At 41.1% G+C, this 23,168-nt stretch overlaps 2 protein-coding genes across 6 annotated transcripts in view; one reads left to right on the top strand and one right to left on the bottom strand.

The window, feature by feature from the left end:
* LOC126387732 (replication protein A 70 kDa DNA-binding subunit-like) overlaps positions 1–23,168 on the bottom strand; it is an 89,546-nt gene that overhangs the window by 52,498 nt on the left and 13,880 nt on the right. For 4 of the 5 annotated variants that reach the window (XM_050040370.1, XM_050040368.1, XM_050040369.1 and 1 more), the window contains exons 1-6: positions 5,413–5,553; positions 4,815–4,862; positions 4,044–4,122; positions 2,919–3,027; positions 2,736–2,827; positions 2,544–2,645 (exon numbers count right to left, since the gene is read on the bottom strand). In XM_050040370.1, coding sequence (XP_049896327.1) covers positions 2,544–2,645; positions 2,736–2,827; positions 2,919–3,027; positions 4,044–4,122; positions 4,815–4,862; positions 5,413–5,445 — 463 coding nt within the window. In that variant the 5' untranslated portion in view covers positions 5,446–5,553. Of the gene's footprint in view, positions 1–2,543; positions 2,646–2,735; positions 2,828–2,918; positions 3,028–4,043; positions 4,123–4,814; positions 4,863–5,412; positions 5,554–23,168 lie in introns of those variants that run through there. The other variant, XM_050040371.1, reaches the window with a different exon arrangement.
* smyd4 (SET and MYND domain containing 4) lies at positions 6,003–12,584 on the top strand. Its single transcript, XM_050040366.1, has 10 exons — positions 6,003–6,212; positions 6,516–6,660; positions 6,888–6,977; positions 7,883–8,912; positions 9,310–9,576; positions 9,745–9,953; positions 10,078–10,219; positions 10,324–10,440; positions 12,104–12,227; positions 12,377–12,584. Exons 1-10 carry the CDS (start codon positions 6,076–6,078, stop codon positions 12,498–12,500), a joined length of 2,385 nt encoding a protein of 794 aa, XP_049896323.1. The 5' UTR covers positions 6,003–6,075; the 3' UTR covers positions 12,501–12,584.

Genomic DNA, 23,168 nt, shown 5'->3' on the forward strand with positions numbered 1-23,168 from the left:
ATCTCTGAGGTAAAATGATTCAAAGGATATAACGAGGAAGGAGTCTGATGAACTACTTAATGCAGAGTCTTATCTTTGCTGAGTCAAATTAGTTGACTCTCTCTCTCTCTCTCTCCCTCCCATCTGTATATCGCTACAAGGGGATTCAGTCCACAACACAATATTCATGAAGCCATGAACTGGAGGAGCCATCGGCCCACACAAGCTCCCTCAGTCACAACACACACACACACACACACACACACACACCTACACAGGCACAAACACACAATATATACCAAGCACTCATTATCCACCCACATGCCTACATCCTCCACTGAGGAGGACTATTGGGTATGTTTCTGCCACATAACAAAATCAATGTCGACGCTGAGAGCAGTTGGTGGTATAAAACAAGTGAGTGAAACAGAGACTAAGCTAATAAAAGACGAGCCAATAAAACACAGTCTACTTTAGGCATGATACATGGCACCAGCCATTTTGGCAGAAAACCAACCATCATTTGGAGGTCCTATTCTGCTATAAAAAACTGGTTGGTGGTAAAACAGTGAAAGGTGTAAATTATGGACTCCACCTGCCACAGTGGCCACTGGGCGACAAGATAGTTTCCTGCTCTGTTAGTTGAGCAGTAAATATGATAAAAGTGCATACTATGAAAACAGGGGCTTGAGCCAAAGGAGCCGCAGTCTTCTATTAATTTGGCATCTGCTGAGGCTACCTTCAGCTGGTTGAAAACCACGCTGTGCCTCGTGATCCCGTTTCATCTGGTTCTTAACTCACGCTCAGAATACAGCCTTTGAACACAGAAGTCCTATGAATATCAAAGGACTGAAAACCAGGACTTACTTTCAGTCCATAGTGCTGGTTTAAGAGTGGTATGGTAAATGAGATTGAAACTGAACAACAAAGACTCTGTTGGTCCCAAATTATGGCCGCAGAACAACAGTACTGAGGAGAGAAGCCAGTGAGAGGACTGCAAATCATTCATCAGCACCATTTCCTCAAAGGGTACATGGCTCCCTCTGTTGGTGAGAGCTTGTCAAATTATTCAGATACTCTCTAAAATAACTAGGCCAAAAGTAACAGCAATCTAACTCCTAAAATTGTCTGTAATGCTGAAGCTGTCATTCAGTTCCTGCCACAGTGTAATACACCTGATAATGACTGTTGAATTATTACTATTATGTTGAGATGTAAAACTGCACCTTGTCTGCACCTATGCTATTTTTAAATGGTTTTTTTTAATGTAAATCATTTAGTAATTAATTCATATATTTCTCTTCTCTTTATTCTTTTATAATAAATCTGTATCCTTTATCATGTTTTACATTTTATTGCTCTATAAAGTACTAGTGTGTGAAATGTGCTATACAAATAAAGCTGCCTTGCCTGGAAGAATGAAGTCAGAGAAGCAGGGAGCTGTTCACAATACAGACAATAATTTGTCATTTAACTGAGAGGCTTATGATGATGAATTAGTTATTTCTTAAAATGATCTCTGCTTGCTTCCTTGACTTCATATTATTAACCACAAATATGGTTTGAGCCTCTATAAGCACCACATCTCAAGAGCTCTTCTGCATGACTGCAGAATAAAGAACACCCTCCATGACTCCTATTCAACACGACTGCATTCAGGTTGAGCAAAGCCCCAACGCTCAATACTTTAACTTTGCTAAATGAGGAAATTAGAACTTGTTTATATAAGTGACGTATTTAATTACTCCAATCTGCACAGCAAATGAGTAGTATCAATCCATATGACATGTAATATCCATGAACAGAGGGCTCGAGGGCCTCTGGGTGCATTGTTTTGTTGTGTTTAAAAATGATTTATTCAGATGTCTCTGCTTTGCATGCAGTGGCTTGGGAATGCATCCACATATATTTTTGCTACCACTGTCAATACTCCATTTCTGCAGCTGGCTTAAAAACACAGAATAGAGATTTTTTTTTTTAAACCTAAATAACTCTGATAGCTACACCAAACTCTGCATCTTCTCGCGTTATATTTAATCCGCATCAGCCTCATGCTGCTCACTCATACATGGAAAGCAAGCGTTCTTCTGTTGTGTATTCCTGCTATCTTGAATGTCAGTGTAGTAATTAATAAGTGTGTGCTTGACAGATAAGTTTCATTCATCCAATTTGCTGGCTGTGGAATATTCTCATAAAAAAGTGGAGACTTCCTGCTATTTGTGCTCTAGTTTGGGAAAACTAGAATATGCTCAGAATTTACCTCTCCTTCGCTGCCAAGTATGAAACTGCTCACGCTAATCACATTTGTCTTTAGTTACTGCTGCTGAGCATGAGAAGTCAGCAGCACGAAAAGCTATTTCTGCTATGTAAGTGACGGATAAACAAGGATCAACACACAAGCATGTTGCAGAGATTCTGGTGGGAAAAACTGCTAAGACGGAAGTACCAGAAATAAAACTACACTGATAATTGTGACAGCATTTATATGTAACGCCTGAGAGGACAAGATAATTATACACACAGAAGCATGAAATCATATAGAAAATCTTTGATATGACACTCACTGCTGGTGTTTGCATAGGAGGGTCCAGGTACTGCCGCAGACGGAGGGGACGCCGGGACAGAGGTACCCGAGTCCATTTTCTGTGACGATGACATCTTACCGGCTGCAAGTTGAACAAACGCCATAAGGGACCTGCAGAAGCTGTTTATTATGGTTCATAACTTCATGTATGTGCATTTTAAAATAACCGTACCATCTGTATTATATGGAGTGGGATTTCCAATCTTCCCTCCAGTTTCCTCGGCCGACTGCAATATTTCCATGTCCAACACAATCACCACATGCCTGAGGGAAATTTAAAATAAGGGGATTACATGCAGCAAACAAACAGAGAGAAGGGGGAAGGAAGGAAGGACATGCAAATGAAAACATGTACCTGCCATCTGACAGCGTGTTGGTGATGGTTTTCTTTATCATGCACAGACAGTTAGGTACCAGGAGGTTCTCTTCTGGGAGATTGTTTAACTGTGTGGCCAGTAGGAAGGCTGCATACACAAACACATACAAATATATTCATGTACATCTAAAAAAAAAAAAAGTCAACAGATTTATCCATCACTGCTACTTAGTTATATTCTGAGGTGCAAAGTTGCTCAACACTGCTTTTGTACTTCATAATATTACCCTTGTTGGATTAAATGGGATACTTCGCCAATTTTCAATGAGCTTTGTATCATAACAATGTGGGTAGTGTGTGTAAATGAACTGTAGTAAACTTCCCTCCATCTTACTGGCAGCACCCAGATCCCCCTGCTTGCTGGGAGGGAAGTTTCACTGGCTCTCGGGCTGTTGCTCAGATTACAGACTGGACAGACACACTCTCTATCTCTTGTTCAAACTTAGACCAAACACTGATCAAACAGTAAGACTAGGCGGTGCTCATGGAACATAAACTAAAACTCTGTTACTGTGTTGCCTACTTCTTGCCAAAAATGTCCTCAGAAACATATTTCAGTGCCCTGTTTAGCTGTAACAGCGCAAGCTAATGAACAGGAAGTGGACACTTTCCTGTTTCCTGCATAGTGAAACTGGGGGCTGAAAACTGAAATCAAACGGTAAAACTAAGCAGCCATGAAGTATAAACCATGATTCTGCATTGCCTATTTTTTGCCTTAAATGTTTTCAGACAGATGTTTTAGCTTACAGTTTAACTTATACACAAGCTTGTTTATTACTGGCTGGCTGCCATTGTGTCAAACAGACAAGTTCACATTATGTCACCTACAAGCGGGAGTATTTATTGGTCCGGTAGGGAGCTATGCATTCTGGTGGTTGTAAGTATTCTACTTCTTGAGTAGAAGCAAATGCCACAGTCCTTTTTCTCTGTTTTCTCTGGTCATGTGGCACCAATTTCAAGAGTATTTGTGTCTTTCTACTGCATGGACAGCCTCATTTTATGAAAAGACCATCTTTCCAGTGGTGAAATACTTTTTTTAACATATTTGTCAGTCATCTTTGTCAGACTGAACCCACAGTTTTCTGGCTATTCCAAGATACTCACAAGACAGAGTGTGCCGACCATCACTCATCATAAGCCGGTACCTGGGAGGTGCATCGCCATTTATGATCTGACGCATGTTCTGACAGACACAGAGGGAAGGAAGGATTTTATTAGCAAAACAACACCAGGTTTAAAGTCTAAGGATCATCATGCTAATTAATCAAACCACCCCATGTACACAGGACAATGATAAAGGTAATATTAACAATAACAATACTAATACTCTTTGTACAGTCATCTTATATTTTTTTTTATTTTACATATTATCTATTTAAGAGCAAACGCCCAGAGAAAGACAGGAAATGCAGGGAGATAAATCTGTAGTGTTTCATTATTGAAACCACCTTCAAACTGTGGGTGTGGGTCTGAAATTGAAACTCCTTCAGGAAGATTTCAGTTTTGGCCACTGTGTGAGGAAGTGCAGCTCTGTCTCTACAGAAGTTCACATCACATCAGTTGCCTCAGTGTACTGTTGTTTTATGGCCACAAAAGATTGAATTTATCTTTGTGTGCATGTTTGAGTCTGATGTGTTATAATTTGGTTGACTCTGATTCTGGGGCAGAACACTGAACTGGTTTGTGAGAAATATTCAGGATCAGCTGAGTGAGTCTCATCTCTTGGCGCTGCAGGGCTTTGCACTGGTAGAAGTAGGGGCACATTGTTTATAGATAACTTAATTTATAACTTTCGGACTTTGATTAATAGATGGGAACATTTAAATACAATATAGCTGTATTGGTTGGTCAAAGGGGAATCCTAAATTTACTTACCAGCACCTGCAGCACAGGATTGTTCACCTCTTCACCTCTGAACAGGGCCTAGACAATAACACAGATGGACTTGTTAGTATCCCCTGCCTGACCCCATCCTGTCCCATCACATTAACATGCCACTAATGCAAAGTTACAGACCAACATTGACTGGAGGTTAATGAGGTGGCAATTATTTGGTGCCGCCCCTAGCAGGTAAACATTATGAACATAACCAGACCGCTCTGTTGTTTTCATTTGGACCCCATATGTGTGGGACAGTGGGAGGAATTGGTATGACAAGATTTCAGTCAAACCACACAACTAATGCACTATTCTGCGTTTTTAATAAATGAGGAAAAAGCCTACATTTATCCCCCCACATTATCAAACTAAACTTACCATTAGGCTTCAAACAACAGCAAGGTTTAAACTTTAAACAGTGTGGTCTGTTTATGGTTCTGTAGAGTCAGCTGTGACACCAAACGCACCAAACCTCATTAGCTGACAGTGCTAACAGCTGCAGCTAGCAGAGCTACGTCGTTAAATACAAGCGACGAGACATCGAGGCAAGAGAGGAAAAAAACAGCAATTCGCTTATATCGATATTCTTACTTACTTCAACTGCCCCTTGTGTGAGTTTTAAACTCATGGCCTCCGTTTAAAGTGGCTCTCAAATCCAGCAGACTTTAGCACATATATACTGCCAAGGAAAAGGTGCGGACGTTATCGCGAGAGAAACGAAACAAGCGACATTTTAGTAACATTCGGCAAAAACACCGGATTTGGGAAAGGTGTGACTTCAAAATAAAGTATATACGATCAGGATATTGTGGACATTCTCAGGGCAGACGTGATGACAAAATTAAAGTTAACTTAAAAACGTAAGGTAACGTTTAATGATGCATGAACGAAACATTCTGGATATGTTTTTAACAAGTAAGATACACATTCCCAGGAATGTGAGCTATAACTTAGTCGCTACCCTATGAAAATTAAAATTCACACTCCAAATAAGCACATTTTTACGGCCTGAAGGGGCAGTTTTGTTGTAAGCCTCGTGATAATGCGTTACAATAAAGGTAACCTTTCTCAAACCTTAAATTTGGAGATGGATTTTAATTGAAAAGCAATGTGTTTAAACGGTGCGGCTTTTATTTTGAAGGTTCTACTCGGAAACTCTCCTTTCACCCACGCTAGCTTGTTCTCTGCAGCGAGCAGGCGTGACACCAAAACAAACCCTAAACTGTCCTCCAGTTGCCATGTGGTTTATTTGTAGTTCATGATGGATCTTCCGTGTGTCCAGTGGCAGGATCATGTTGCCCAGAAATGGACTGGGCTCGACTCCGAGCTACAGGACAAGTTTACATCCCTGCTTGAAGTCGATGATGTTTTCAAATGTGCCCTATCTCTGACAACGTAAGTAGCTAGCTTAGCGTACTTTTGTTTGGTGCTCGTGGGTGCAGCATCTGATCAGCCTCAGACCACTTTATAATCTAAATAAAGGTCCATTGAGTATTTAAAGCACACCTTTTTGATCAGCCATCTTGTTTTCACTTGAACCCACTTCCGCATACTTGGCTAAAATGAACACAGGTTTCCAGAACTAGTCTAGGAATATAAAAAATAAACCTCAGCTTCTTCTGGGGAACATTTAAACACTATTTCAGTTGCTGGTCATAGAGAAGGTTTCTCTGTAATTTGTCTTTTTGTATTTTACAGGCAAGATGACCTGGACTTGCTGCAGTCCATCTCTGCAGGATACTCTGTACACAAGGACACAGAGCAAGCAGCCAAATGCAGGGAGAGGGGCAACTCTAGCTTTAAGACCAGAGACTACACTGCAGCTGCTTTGCACTATTCACAGGTGAAGTGATTATGAAAAAGGACACCACTCTAGTCCTTCATCTTATGGCTGTAGCTATAATGTAATGTAATAAAATGATGACAATAATATCACTGCAAACTGGTTTTAAAGTAATTGTTCATATTCTCAGAACAGTTGGTAAAACACATCTGGATTTATGCAGCAGAATTCCTTAAAGTCCTAATTAATACACATTAACATCCAGCTTCTCTGTCTCCCATTGACAGGGCATGTGTTTTGCTCCTCTAAGTTCAGAGCAGCTGTCTCTGTGTTATGCCAACCGCTCTGCTGCGCTCTACCATCTGCAGCACTACCAGGTGAGATGGCACCATCTTCAACAACTAAATCATGAGCTGGTGTCGGACATGTGGTATCATAAAAACCTGTTTAAACCAGATCTGGTCCTTATTTGTTGTCTGAAAATGAGCCTGTAGGCACCTAACAGATTGCCTCATCATTGTGTGATTGAATTGGAAAGCACTTCACTGCAGGAAGAAAATTATTATGTTTAATTATGTGTAATTCTATGTAAACAGTATCCGCATATGCTTAACATGCAGTTTATATGATTGGAAGACAAGCATTTAGCTCTGACCCTGGTCTGTCTGCAGATATTGTGGTCAGGAAGCTGCTGTTCCCCCACAGGACAGGACATACAGTATGTGTCACTGTCATTTAGCCTGTTTTCACTGCAGCAATTTTTTACAGGAGCCGATGAAATATCATTAAGAGATATTGTAGATGTCAGGGACTCATTTTCTTTAATGTCTCATTTTATTGGAGACTGTCAGCCTGATGATTGGCTAACTGGTTCAGCCTTGTTTCACTGTTTAATTTCTTGGACTCTAATGAAGCAAGTCGGACACATTACATTCTTTTATGTGTGTTTGATAGTACTTGTGTAGGGCTGAATGACTCTGCAGATGAAATCTGAAGTGTGCAGGGTAATCATCTATTCAGCTGCCTTTTGAAGTTTTAATGGATCAGTATGAAGCTCCTGCCACAGCTTATGCCACAATGGCTACTTCTCAGTGAATGTCCCACAGAAATGGCTTTATCATTCCTTTCTTAGCTTTCTTATTTCTTAATCTTTCTTGTCTTGAAGCTAAAATGCTGACTTAAACTGATGACATATTAAAATGTCAGTCATCTTTGTGTTTTTCTCATAATCTCTACTTTTTTAGTGGCTCACACTGCTGTGTTTCTTTGTATTTCCCCTCAGGAATCCCTTGATGACATTGACAAAGCTCTAAAGAGTGGCTATCCCTCTCATCTTTTGCATAAACTAGAGGACCGTCGCACACAGTGCCTCAAGCACCTCTCTGTAGGTCAAAATGCAAAAGAGGATCATCACAGTCCTGCCTCAAAGAAATGTAAAGACCCAGACGAAGTCAAAAGGGCATCTGTGGAACCTCTCACATTTGGGATTTGTCCTCAAGCTGCTGTTGGCTTCAGCCCGGAGAAAGGTCGACACCTTGTGGCTGCAGAGAGGATAGCAGCCGGGGAGGTGATCCTTCATGAAAGGCCATACAGCTGTGTGCTTATACCAGGGATGGAGGAGGTCAAAGGGAAGGGAGGAAGGCAGGACGTAGAAAAGGGAGTGTTGCTTGGAGTGGAGCACAGGCGCTGTCACAGGTGTTTGACTGAAACACTGTGCCCTGTGCCATGTGAGAGGTGTAGCTACAGCCGATACTGTTCAACTTCCTGTCAGCGAGATGCCTGGGAGGAACATCACCGCTGGGAGTGTCCACTGGCAGCAGATCTGATGGTGATGGGTGTGATGTCACAGCTCGCCCTGAGGGTAGCGCTAAAGGCGGGTTTAAAAAACATCCAAATGGCCAGAGATCCAAACAGAGACGAGCACACGCAGCCAGAGCTGAGCTGTCTCAACAGAGAGTCCAGTGATTCCCGTCCACGTCATTCAAATCAGCCCGTTCCTTTTGCTTCATACCACGGTGACTCTTACTCGAGCGTGTTTCACTTACAGCACCACCTGAATCGCCATAGCCTCAGTGTGCGTTTCCTGTGTGCAGTTACCATAGCAACTCTCTACCAAAAGCTCAGCAAGGCAGGACCTTCACCTGCATCTTTGGACCTTAGTAGACCCTTAAGGGCAAACAGCCAATCACCAGATGAGGAGGGAGGTACAGCAGGTTGGAGCTCGGAGCTGTGGCTGCTGGGAAGTGCAGTTCTGAGACACTTATTGCAACTGAGGTGTAACGCCCAGGCAATCATCATGCTGCAAGATACAGGTGACTCACAAGTGTTTGCCTTAAACTGAGTTTCATCACAATAGAAAATCATGACTTTGTCTCAAAGTTAGAAACATGAAAGCAGTTAGTTCCCTCATTTAGTCCTGAGTGTCCGAATTTCAAATGTATTCAGTTTATTATCATAGAAAATTAAGACATTTGAGACATTAGGATGAGTGAATTTGGGTCATTTTATTCTAGTGTTCATCTAAACTGTTGTCAATACATTTTCTGGTGATTGACTAATTGATTTAGCTCTGCTGTAGTTGTATGCATGCTTAAACTTCAGTTCAATCCACTTTAGAAGAATGTATGCTTTTGTAATAAATGCATCTTCAGCTATGAATTTTCTTGAGTCGCAAAATGATCTTTACTTTCTGGTTCTTGCATTTCACAGGAGCAGCAAACACACCAGTGCAGTCCAGTAGGGAAATCCGCATTGCTACAGCAATATTCCCAACTCTCAGTCTTCTGAATCACTCCTGCTGTCCCAACACCAGTCTGGTGTTCAGAACTGGAGCTGATGCTGATCCTCCTGGTTCAGATCTGTCTGCAGACTTGAGTGAGAGTGTAGCTGAGAGCAGACACACAGCCTGTGGAGTCACTGTGACTGTCCGAGCAGCCAAAGTTATCACTCCTGGACAAGAGATCCTGCACTGCTATGGTAAGAAAATGTTAAACTTTGTCTTGTTAATGTAGTGTGTTTCATTTTGTCTGTCAGCCAATCCTGATGCAGCATTTAAAGCACCCTCCACTGACATTAGTATCTCGTTGTTAATTGTCTTCTTGTGAGTTATAACTTGTGCTGTTATCAACCACAATCCTCCCTTAGGTCCTCACAGCAGTAGAATGGCCACCCAACAACGCCAGCGTGTCCTGCAGGAGCAGTACTATTTCATGTGTCAGTGTGAAGCCTGCACTGTTCAGCAGCTGCAGGATGAGGAGGCAGAGGAGGGTTCAGAGGGCAGACAGCAGTGGTCGGGTGTTGGAGGCAGTCCACAGTCTGGACTTCTGTGTTCCAAGTGCAAAGGATCTCTCAAAGTAGGCGATTTTTAATACAAAAATGCATTAGTAATTGTATTACTTATTAATAAATTCCTCTTTAGAGATTTATCTTACAACTGTTCCATCTTAACTATTTGATTATTATTCATGTGATTTTCAGAAAAGCAGCGAGAACAGAGGAAAAGAATTCATATGTTCATCCTGTGGCTGTCGCATGCCTTTATCTGAAGTGAGCCACAAGCTGCAGGAGATCAGGGTCAACATGGAGAAGGCTGTGGACTTCATGGAAAGAGAGAGGCCAGGTGGTTGTGAAAACCTACATTAAAATGCAGATACAGTAATGTATCACTGTAATTTATTCAGAAGGTCTTTGTTACATCTCCATATTATTCTTCTGCTCCTTCAGATGAGGCTCTCAGACTGTTGAGAAGGACCCAGAGTCAGTCTGAACTGATCCTTGCAGAAACACACCCTCTACAAGGGGAGCTGGCAGATGCCACAGCTAGAGCATATGCTACGATGGGTGAGACTAATAATGCATGAGGATTTGCATATGAGCTTTGTGGTTAATACAACCCTACTGTTTCATGTGGTAAGGGTGCACTTTTACCATTAAAGCCACAGTTGCTAACTTGCATAAAACTTCATTTAATAAGTCATATTTACTGAAACTGTCACTATATCTTAACAAAAGTACATGAAACAGATAATCTGTGAAAAACTCATATTCCTCTGCCTACTCCTAGTGCTCCTAATGGCATTAGCAAGGATCCACAGTGCCTGAACAAAAAATAATCAGAGCCGAGGAGTCTCTAACGCAGCTGTCAATCATGTCAATCGCTGCTCGTGAACTGCAGTCAAACTGTCAAACTAGGCAGAATTGATCAAATATGAATCAAGATTCTGTTACTGCATTGCCTGTCTCTCACTTCAATTCTATTTTAGTGTACTGTTTAGCTGTGAAATGAGAACGTTTGTGACCCAGCGGCCATGTTGGTTATAGTCGAACAAAAACTAAGAGACTCCTCTGCTCTTATTGGTTGTTTTTGTTCAGCCCAAAGTGGAGGCAGAGGAATGTGACATTTTACACAGATTATCGATCTCGTGCACTACTGTCAGGATAAAGTGAAAGTTTCAGCAAATATGACAAAGTTATTTATATAAAATTTTACTACACTTCAAAGGTCTAGTGTGTTGGATTTAATAGCATCTAGCAAGAGGTTGCAGAACTTAAACGTTTCCCGTGTGCCAAGTGTGTAGGACAACTTTGGCGGCTGTGCGAATGACCCAGTCTAGAGCCAGTGTTTTATTTGTCTGTTCTGGGCCACTGTAGAATAACATGTCGGACTCCATGGAGGAGGACCCACTCTGTATGTTAAACAGAAATGGCTTATTGTAAGGTAACGAACACACACTTCTTATTTTCAGGTGATTATAAACTAATTAAAACACTGTTATGAATATTATAAACCATTTCTGCCAATACATACAGCTAAATCCAACACACTGGACCTTTAACGGGCCACTCAGTTGATTGGTTGAGCATGTTAATGAAACTCCCTGGAAGGTTGCCGCCTAAAAAAAGTTCTGGCTGGTATTTTATTAGGCTTAACATACTTCAACAGAGCGCTTTAACAAACAGCAGACAAAACTACTAAAGGGTTAAGGAAGAACTGATTCACTTTTCATACCAATGTACCACATTGGTGATAGCAATGTTTTTGTTTTTTTCAGTAACAGGAACACAATGTAACACAAACTGTATCAAGCAACATCTTTGCAAACTTTAAATATAATTATAAAACTAAGTTGTAACTTTGTGTGACTTTTAGCAGACATGAGAAAATGTAAATAGTATCTGCCCGAGCAGCAGTGTGGCTTTGGAAGGCTTATTTTTAGGTCAGAAATAACCACCCTGCACTTTTCCCAAACCTTGGTACTGTAGCAGACATGAAAATAAGAGTAGTAGAGGCTACTGAACAAACACAGTGGTGATCGGCTACATGTTGTTGTGCTAATCAGCTCCTATTCTTAAATCATGTTTACATTTGGTATGTAGTCAAAGCCAAGAAGCCAATAACAGAACTGTCAGACAGATTGTCAGATTAATCATGATGACCTTTAGCTCTTAGTTATGACCATCGCAGTCCTCTTAATGCTTTGTTTCTTCTCTGCTGGTCCTGTAGGTGACTGGAACAATGCAGCCTCATGTTTGGAGAAAAGTGCTGCAGCTATCAGCTCCCAGTACGGAGAAGACAGCATCGAATTGGGTCGACAACTCTTCAAATTATCTCAGCTGCACTTCAATGGGTGAGTGAGTTGTACAGACAGCGAGGGAAGATTTTCAGGGCATGTCGTTTTGAATGTCTGATGGTAAATGTGTCCTAGTATTTTATATATTTGACTGACATTATTAGTAGAAATAACAGCTCTGTGTCTCTCTTCTCTCCCTCTCTCAGTGGTGCCAGAGGCCCGGCCCTCTCTGTCATCCCCAAGGTCAGACAGCTCCTCTGCCTTCACTGTGGCCCTCACTGTTATGAATTACAGGAGCTGCAAGCTATGGAGGACTGTCTACGAGGATAGTCGTACACACAAGAGCGAAAATCTTAACAATATAATTACAGTTTTGTAATTAAAGTGATTAAAAACTGAAAGTTTTTGATTGTATGCCTTGTGTGCTGTTGTATGTATTATAAATACAGGTACCTTATACTGCTATACAGTATAAATTACAATGTTTTAGAAGCAGGTCTGCTCCGCTACCAAAACGGCCTCAGGTATACATGCAGTTCATTGTGGCTGTCTGACCTCTTGGTGTCAAAATGTATCCATCAATAATTTCAATTTCATGCTTCAGTGGTAGTCATGCGGCTTGAGACAACTTATCCACCAGGTACTTCCAGGTTACATGTACTTCTCTATACAAATCTGAGGTAAATGTGTGTTTTTCATGATTGTGGACTTTTTGTTTGAAGCCAGTCTGAAAAACAGCGATGGTTTACACTGAAGCAAGTTAATCTATTTATAAAATCTGCAAATACCCTCAGCTACATACACGTATGGGTAGCCCTCTGACCTTTAGGTGGCAGCAGTTATCCACGGACAAATTCAATTTCATGCTTCGATGGCTGGAAAGCAAGATGTAGCTCCGACTCTTGAACCTAAAATGCCCACCTAATACCCTCTAAGACGTTTATACCTTTAATTTAAAAGTCTTTAAGAGCCAGTCACATTATGTTAAGGTTTATAAAGTTGTTTTTCTTCTCTCAACTTGTAATCAATTTGTAACCTTCTGTGTAACTGGTGGTGGATGAGAAACTAATGCTAATGTGCCAAATAAACAGCACATAAATAAGTAGTTAGAACACAGGGAGCTCTGCTGTAGATTAGAGGTTCATTGGTTTTCAGAGATGAGTGAAAGCTCCTGTAGAGCAGAGACAATAAAATCTCGATCACAGCTGGAACTCCCGAGGCATCTGCCAGTTAGACATCAGCAGTATCTGGAGGGCAGCCAATCCGACAGACGTAAGCATGTACTTACAGAAAGTCAAGGTCAAGACAAAAAAAACTTGAGGGAGAGGCAGCTGGTGAAATCAGCTGAGGAGTCGTGTATGAACTCCAGAGGCTCCACAGGGCGGATTCCTGCTAAATATTGTGGTGACTAGATCGCCGCAGGTTCAGGGCCAAAAAAAGTAACTGAACTGCTGGGACTAAGAATTACATAATTTCACAGGGATTATTCCAGTGGGGCTTGGCTCTGTCATTCTTTGTTAAACCTAAAACATTCAGAAGAAACTGAGATTAGGGCTGCAATTAACAATTATTTTCATCGTATATTAATCAGCTTATTATATTCTTGATTTATGGTATAGTCTCAAAAAACAGTCCATCACACACAATATCCTACTGTAGAGCCCACAATGCAGTCAATAATGTCTTGTTCTGTGTGACTAACAGCTCAAACCCCCAAAATATTCAATTTACTATAATGTAAAACACATTTGAGAACCTGGAACCATCAAATGTTTGGCTTTTTTTTTGTTTAAAAAATTACTTAAAGGGTTAATTAATGATCAAAACAGTTGTCAATTAATTTTCTTTTCAGCGATTAATCAACTAACCTGTTCAACTGCTTGTTACCACAAATAGCTCATCAGCCAATCACCAGCAACTCAATTCTTTAGGCATATAGACATGGTCTAGACGATCTGCTGAAGTTCAAACCGAGCATCAGAATGGGGAAGAAAGGTGATTTAAGTGACTTTGGAAGTGGCATGGTTGTTGGTGCCAGACGGGCTGGTCTGAGCATTTCAGAAACTGCTGATCTACTGGGATTTTCACACACAACCATCTCTAGGGTTTACAGAGGATGGTCCGGGAAAGAGAAAATATTCAGTGAGCAGCAGTTCTCTGGGTGAAAATGCCTTGTTGATGCCAGAGGTCAGAGGAGAATGGCCAGACTGGTTCAAGATAATAGAAAGGCAACAGTAACTCAAATAACCCTCAACCAAGGTCTGCAGAAGAAAACCATGAAGCAGATGGGCTACAGCAGCAGAAGACCACACCAGGTGCCACTCCTGTCAGCTGACAACAGGAAACTGAGGNGATGGCTACTTCCAGCAGGATAACGCACCATGTCACAAAGCTCAAATCATCTCAGACTGGTTTCTTGAACATGACAATAAGTTCACTGTACTCCAATGGCCTCCACAGTCACCAGTGTTGGTAAACTGGCTGGTGAATGTATATAATCTAACAGACAATCAGTATCTTAACAACTGTTCAAGATCAATTTTCTATGACCCAAGATTATGTTTATTTTAGGTGGACTATGATTAATATTATATCTTTATTTTTGTACATTTTACTGTACAGTAGACATCAAAACTAGCTGACTTGAGTAAATGTGAAACTATTTCTTATGTGTTAAACCAGCCCATGTCCAGGTATGTTTTTCTGCAAGACACTGCTATACAAAACATACTTCAGGATGCTAAACTATAATAAAATTTTTCTCTTTGTCTAAATCAGAGAATTGTCTGACTGAATCATGCTGATGTACAGTCTGTAGTCACTCTGCAAACAATTACATTTTAAATTCAAATGAACCTGGTACAGTCATTCCACTCTGCTCAAATCCCTCTTAGAAAATCCTGAGCACGTCCCCTTTTTGCACGGTTTGTCCTCTAATGAGCTACCGTACATCGGCATAATGGTAACATGACATTTCAGATAATGGGAGAGTCACTGATGCAGTTTAAAATCTGCAAATGTAGAGCCAGAGATAACATTGCTTACAATGACATAAAGAGATGCAGCACACAATAGGTGCTCACTAATGTAGCTCAACATCCCCTGATGTAGAGCTAGTGATAGTTGTCATAGTAATCCTGGAGATGATAAAGCTACAGTATTTGAATGTTAAAATCTGGTGATATTCCTCTATACACGCCTTTTCTGTAAGCTTCAACATCAGACAGGAGCTCAGGGAGAAAATGTGAGCTCATGTTCAAAAGGAAAAACACTAGCAAAGTAAATGTTGTGACGTGGGGAGGAAAGAGGAGCATGAGAAAGAGCAACACAGCCAGCGTGGGTAAGCCTGCTGCTTGCTGCTGCAGTATCAGATCGCAGGTTCCTTATTCGACTGTCCAGTGCCATTTGAGGCCATTTCCAGTGGCTGTGATCTTGGGCTTATCAGATGTCTTGCTATACATAATGCAATCAAAATTGGCCAGACCGCAAACAAAAAGCTGTCGCGTGTGTATTCTGTAACAAGGCCTGCGTCAATAACTGTAACACAGACCGACAGAGTTACTAACAGCTGAGTTGACCTGACTCATCTCGTCTCCTGTAAGCCGCTGGTCATCAACATTACGACCAACCCTGCATGAATTATACACACAGCTGGTAACCATAACAATGAACTCTGACCTTCAGTCTGGAGGTGTGGCTGTAACAGTAAAGTGAAAGACAAGAACAACACACTGACTGTGAGGTCCTCACCTGACACACATTTACCAGCAGCTCCTATGGTGCAGTCATCAGAATCAGCTCCAGCTGCTTTCTAACCTGAAAACAATCTCCTAATGAGAGATGTCTTTACAGTGAATATCCTAAATGTTTTTGATTAATGATAAGAAATGGTATCTGGAATTACTATTTTGTATCCTTAGAAATGTAATGATTAATAACTATAATAAGAGTAACCTGAATTACAATTGCAAAATTTAAAAATAAATAAATAATAATAATAAAAAAAGACCAATTTGGTATTGTAACTCGCAAGAGACAGATTTAAACCATACTTGGAGTGTACTGTGGCTATATGAGGCTCACTGTAAAGAAAACCACACCAATAAACAGAATGACTTGCTGCAATAAGAGCACTAGATGGAAAGTATGGAATCACCAAATCCATCCAACAGTTGTTGCAACATTTTCACTCTTAACCCTTTCTTACGACCTTTACTCAATGTCCAGAGAGACACAGGACGTAACCAGTAACCATCCAAATCTTTTGCAAATATTGGACCAAAATGACAGAAAGAAGAGCTGCTGGAGCACATTTTTTGTTTGCAGAGAAATTATAAACAGATAAACTCAACTAAAAATTCAACAGGAAGCAAATAAGGTGTCACAGTCAAGACCAAACAAACACTAGCAAATTAAAACTCACTTGAACTACATAGCCAAACAAAAAGACAAACTAAGCTCCCTGACCAGCCATAAAGCAGAAGTAGAGCAAATATAAAAGGCAGAGAACCCCTCCAGGTTTCCCTAAGGTACCAACTATTTACTAGTCAGTGTGGGCAAAGTGGGGTTTAGCCATGGGTTCAACAGAGCTGCATCACTATTCTATGAATTTCACCAGGAACAAAAAGCAGCAGGCACCAGCTCAACAAACAACTCAGTGGCCAAAGGCAAGGAACACTGGTCCCAGGAGCTGATATACTGCTGTGTTGATGTCTGGATGCAGGTGAGGTGTGCAAGCTTTTGTTCTGTTATTACACAAATCTGTTTCTATACAAAAACAAGGACCAGCTGATGATGAGAAGACGATGAGGATGATCACATGCAAGACTCCATCTTCTCTTTTCAGTCTGGAGAATAAGACACAGACACTGATGTTGTCATGGTTCGCACTTCCAAACCAATTTATTTTTGGTTTACATGCTCCCAGCAATTCAAAAATTACCACAATGGAGCCCCCTCCACAGCTAGAAGGATTCATCCTCTGGGGATCATGAAAGTCTGCACTAAATTTTAACTCAATCCATCCTATAGCTGTTGAGACATCAACTCTGAATCCTACAATTCCCACAATGCAACTCATAGTTCTTTTTTTCATCTATTAGAAACTACTTGCCTGGTAAACACCAACATCTTTAAAACCCAGTGCTCCCAGTTTCTAACAGGTTTTCCAGCATAACTTTGAAGCCATAATAACCCTGATGTATTACTGCCATGCCAAAAAAACAAAAACAAAAAAACAAAACAAAAATGGATCAGTATCACTTGTTATAATAAGTTTGTATATTGCAATATATCTTATTGTAACATGAAAATATCTTGTTAAAATGTGAAAAACATCTTGTTATAACAATAAACTTTTCATGTTATACTGGATACTGATATACAATCATATACAGCTGTTTTCACGGGTACTCTCAGATGCTCCTCATGACCACTGAACTGATCCAGATGTAGAAAACTGAGTGTCCCTTTGCTTGCTGTTTGGTTTGTGTCTCACAGGCATGACTGTCAGTTTCTCTGACCGATAGAAGAGCAGATGCCAAATATTTAAAAATCATGTCACTAGAGCACAAAGATGAAGCTCAGAAACACAACCCAGTACTAAAACTGCTAAAAATAGCTTTAATAGTTTGTAGTTTCCTGTTTGTGATCATAATTTCGTTTTATTAACTTAAACAGGAACAATCCCATTGACCTCCCTTTCACCACTTATCAATTAACCTGCACTAAATTCTCACATGAAGACCCCTTTGGAGGGTCTCATGTTCACCTTCATGAGACAAAATATCTCCTCTTGCCTTCCTCCCATCCTGACAGTTACATGAGCCCCTCACTTCCTCGGACCCCCTCAAGCTCTCCGATGTCTGCGTCTGCCTTAAAGTGGATTTGTTCCTTTAGTCAAGTCTCCTTGATGCTCCATGTTTCAGCCCCTCTTTCCACGGTGGAGGACATCTGATACATGATGCAGACGATGGTAATGTGGCTGGTGTTAATGTAAAAATAAATTCCCCATCCATCTCTCACACAGGCAAGGTTATTACCCATATTATTATGGAAATGGCTGACAGTAAATATTAGTCACTAAATGTTAAAGTTTAGTAATGTATTCAAAACAGTTCGGGAAGACTTAATTGTTATTGTTTTGCAAAAATAGAAACATTCATTAGTTTTTTCAGGGTACAACTTCAACATCCAATTCATTATTAGAAAGAAAGAAAGAGAGAGAGAGAGAGAGAGAGAGAGAGAGAGAGAGAGAGAGAGAGAGAGAGAGAGAGAGAGAGAGAGAGAGGACTTGTGGGTTAAATGAGAATCAGGATCTATGTGTTTGAGGGCTGGTGTAATTTCAGCTGCAGAGAGAGGGGCTTGCTAAATTTGGCATGTGTGCATGAGAGGCGTGTACATTACAGGACAAGGTGAGGGTCGGCTGGACCGACAGACCCATAGGCAATCACTCTCCTTAAACAGTCTGTTCACCTTGCTGGAACGCAGTCACACACACCTATGACTAAGCAGCCCGAACCACACAAGGTTATAGTTTGAATGGCACATGAATGTTATGCATTTTTAGACACGGGAGGCTCACATCTCTGGGATGGCAACATTGGTTTGGCAGTCAGTGACTTTGGTCCCAACTGAAATAATCTTAGGGTGCTTCCAGACCTAGAGTTCACTTGCTTTGGTCTGATTCAGGGAGTAATTTTGTTACAAAGTTGCATAATTTCCAAGAGTTTGTTCGTGTTCTCACAGCAGCATTTACAAATGGTCCAGCAAAAAGCCTTGCGTGAGAAAGCTGCTCTTGATTGGACAGAATTTCCATGTGGGAAGAATCCAGGAAGTAAACAAAACATTGAAGAAGAGTACACTTGCAAGATAAATGCGACACTTTCTAATGTCACAATGGAGGGACAACTACGCAGGTTGATTTTAGCGCTGCTCATCGTGGACTATATTGCTGTCATTGTTCATTTTAGTCAAACCATACAGTTTGAAAACGAGGCGCCGCTCCAACTAGAAAACAATGTTTTGATGCATTGGATGTGCTGAATGTGCATATTAAGGCAGTACAGGAGGAGGTGCACATTGATAATCCTCCAGGACTGTAACATGCTCATGTTTAACCCAAACAATACATACTGTGACTGCAGTTGGTTTGGATTGAGGTCAGAACATGTTCTCACCACAAATGAACCACATCAGAGTTCTTCGATCTGTTCAAGAAGGTCTGAGTCCGGTTGTTTTGGTGTGCAACTAAGTGCTATTGCTGCGTTCACACCTACCCAAACAAACTGCACTTAGGGGCAAACAAACTTGAATTCGATTGAACCAAACCAAACAGAACAGGTGTGAAAGCACCCCTAACAACTGAGGGATGGTTTGTGATAAAAATTTTGTGCAAGTATTCAGGGTCAACAGAAGATAAATCCCTGTAGTGCTAACATTAGACATCTGTGGTTTTAAGTGAAATGTCTTGACATCTATCGGATGGATTGCCATGAAACTTGGTAAACACATTCCCCATGTTCCCCTCAGGGTGACTTGTAATACCTCTGAGGATCCTTTAACTTTTTAGATAACGCCATCATCAGGTCAAAAATTCCAGTTTTCCAAAACTTTGGTTTATGACCAAATTCCTGCAAAACTAATAACATCCCTTCAGGCTCAGTTGTATTTTGTGTGTAATGCTAATAAGCAAATGTTAGCATGCTAAGATGCAAAAAGATGGTGATCATGATAGATTACACTTGTTTCGCACCAGCATGTTAGCATTCTAACTGTGAGCTTGTAAGGATCATGTATGTTAAGAAAGAAAATAACCAACAGCAGTCTCCCTTCCTTGGAGGACATTTATGTCAGCAGGTGCAGAAGCAGAGCGTCATGTATCATGAAGGACCCCACCCACCCAGCACAGGAACAGTTCACCCCCTTCCCCTCAGGCTGCGCAGCCTCAAAGCACGAACAACTAGGCTAAAGTGCAGCTTCTTCCCAGAGGCTGTGAGGCTTATGAACTGCTGCGACTGCGTGCAACTTTTGATGCACTTTGTCATGCTGCTTGTCTTTTTTTTTTTTTGTATTTATTATAGGCTTTTAGGTTATTTAGTTATTTATCATACATCTATCTTAAATGTTATTTATTCTGTACACTGCTGGACCTAGGTGACAAATTTTGTTCCCTTATGTTTTTTAACATGTATGACTGACAATAAACTGAACATTGAACCTTGAAGGCAACACCTTGCAGCCTCGTAGAGCTGCTAGCGTAGCTGTTGTCTTTTGGAAGTTAAGTTTTAATGTCATGTGATCATCAGCTCAGGGTGTTTTCATGCATGTATGTATAGGTACACAATGTAATGCACCACAATTTGTATATAACCAATTATGAGCCAGTAATTCATGTGTAACCCATGTTATCAGGAAGGCTGCAATCATTTGACTCCTGAAGGGAGTAAATAAGAAAGTAGTCACTGTAAAGAAGCAGGTTGGGGTGGTGGATGGGTCACAAAGCACAGAACTTTCCCCCAGGAGACTGGCGTTAGGAACCACGTGAAACCAAGAAAATGGAGTGATATTAAGGTACGTCATCATCATGTTTCTTTTTCTAAACCTTATAAAAGTAACTTTACTTGCCTAAACCTAACATCAGTAACTTAACTAAAAATGCAGACATGTTTGTTGTGGCAAGTCAAAACACTCACTCAGAGAGTGAAAGTCTGGCTCTGAAATCTCACGTCTCACTTGATTTGAGTTGTTGCAGGAAGTTAGCGGTGGAGTCACCTTACAAATGCAAGGAGTTACTCTGTTTCATGGCTGAATTTTTACCCGTTTTTGACCAACTGGATCTGAATGAGCCATTTGAATTTGATGACCGGCTGTATTTATTTGAACACGGAGTGCACGGACGTACACGGACGCAGAGCTAATTGAAATTGAAGAGCGAACGAGGAGAGAGAGGGAGCAGCAACAGACAGAGGAACATGTCCAAATCCGGCTAAAGGTAAACACAGACGTTCATTTCTCCTTTCCGTTATGTTGTCGGATAATTATACTAACAATCCGAGCCTATCTGTGTGGAAAAAAATGCACTTTTAGTGGACGTATTTTGATGTTGTTTGACTCTGTCTGAGTGCCCTATTATTTAATATAGCGCCCACTCACAGGCTGCAGGCAGGTCAGCCCTAGCTTCGTACTGGAGAAATGTCAAATACTGAACATCTTATCACTCATTTAGACAAAAGTAGATCATTGAAAAAAAGCATTAATTCCCCTTTAAGTACGTAACTGTATGTGTAAGTACATAATGTCATTCATGGGGTGATACTTTGTAGCATAGCATATGGACCGCTGTATGAGCATACGTTAAGGTTCTTGTCATTCAAATCCTTTGTGCAGTTTTATAGTTTCATTGTCATCATGTTACCCTGCACAATGAGAGGAGAAGTTGACAAATTCTCCAGAGGAATGCTTCCTCGCTCCCCTGACTAGCATCTGCTCTCTTGTTGTGATGTTCCCAGATATGAAAGCTAAATATTGCTGACATTATTCCTCCCACTCCAGGAAACAATAACCCAGGTGACACACTTCAAACCTCTAAAAAGAAAAAGAGAGGGAAAAAAAGAGCAAATAAAAAATATTGAGGAGAAAGCCGCCCTTGGGAAATTTATTTATTTACTTAGTTTATATTCTGTGGCGTCAGCATTCCCCTCTGCCGCCTGGGGCACTAAATATGTTAACTGAAGAACTGCAACTCTTCCTTTTTTCATAACTGCCATAAAAGTATATTCGCCTGACAAACCAATGATAATATGAGAAGGAGATATTTTGATGAAGCAGGAGTGGCAGAGTCGGGCACGAGGTTCTAAAACAGGCTCACATAAAACTGTAGATCTATCTTGTGGACCAGCCACAGGGGTAAAAGCTAAGAATAGGCCCCTCTCTTTCTACTCTCCAGATAAAAATAATGACCTCCCCTTTTTAATAAGCTCCACCATAATAAATGAAAGATTATCTCTTCCTCCTCCTTGTCCATCTATCCATGCCTCCTTTTCTCTGCAAATGTCCCACTCTGTTCTCAGACATAATGGCGCGAGTATTTTAAGCACTGTGGTGAAAAGTGGATGGATGATGTAGACATTTTCCCCAAAGACTGCTCATGCTTCTCCTTCATCAGTTATCCCTCGCTGTAATGAGATGTGATTCTTTATTGCTCCCTGTAAGGAAATTACACTTTCTCCTTTTACAAAAGAGTGCGGGATCAGCTGCAGAGCAGGTAGGCATTTGGTGTCGTGTTCAAGGACACGCCAGCAGGGATAATACTTGCTGGTCCTCCTGGCGGTATGTGGTCTAGTCGAGCTGGAGCCAGTTTTAACTACAGTTAAGTCCAGTGGTTCCAAACCTGGGGATAGGTCACCCTTTGTAGTCATACTCTGGACTTTTCTCTAACCTCCTGAGACCCTGCGTCCTCATATTAGGACATGACATTTTGGGTTTACTTGACCCTTATACTTCATTCGTATACTTCATTAGACCTGTTGTCCTCGTTAGTGGACACTTTTTTTGTGCCATCTAGTGGTAGTAAGAGCACAATACACTAATCTATGTAAAAACAAGATGGCCGCCATCTCTGCCAAGGGTCCATGTCATTGGTCCGACAGACCATTGGTCCGACATCCCATTAGTCCGATGGTCCGCGGTGCTGAACGGCTCCCGGCGGGCATAGTTCTACCTTGATGGTGCGCCGCGACCGGCTCTGGGTCAGCTGGGAAAGGCTTGAGGCGGAGCAGGCTCACGGCTTATGTGTTTGTCACTTTCTTTTTCATTGTAACCCACACCATGATCTTTTCCTGACCCTAACCAAGTGGTTTTTGTGCCTAAACCTAACCAGACCTTAACCACAGGGCATCATGATGATTTCGGAACAACGGGACTTCGGAACAACAGGTTTAATATGGTCGGAACAATGGGCTGTTCCCCTCTGCCAAGTCAGTCTACAGCCGATACCGA

Source organism: Epinephelus moara, chromosome 3, assembly GCF_006386435.1.
Source record: "Epinephelus moara isolate mb chromosome 3, YSFRI_EMoa_1.0, whole genome shotgun sequence".
Taxonomy (NCBI): Eukaryota; Metazoa; Chordata; class Actinopteri; order Perciformes; family Serranidae; genus Epinephelus; species Epinephelus moara.

Bases quoted from the DNA above. Each gene is read 5' to 3' on its own strand.
- smyd4 (XM_050040366.1), top strand. From the start codon at position 6,076: ATGATGGATCTTCCGTGTGTCCAGTGGCAGGATCATGTTGCCCAGAAA. The intron at 8,913-9,309 runs GTGACTCACAAG...TGCATTTCACAG, and splicing joins CATCATGCTGCAAGATACAG to GAGCAGCAAACACACCAGTG. The intron at 9,954-10,077 runs GTAGGCGATTTT...TGTGATTTTCAG, and splicing joins AGTGCAAAGGATCTCTCAAA to AAAAGCAGCGAGAACAGAGG.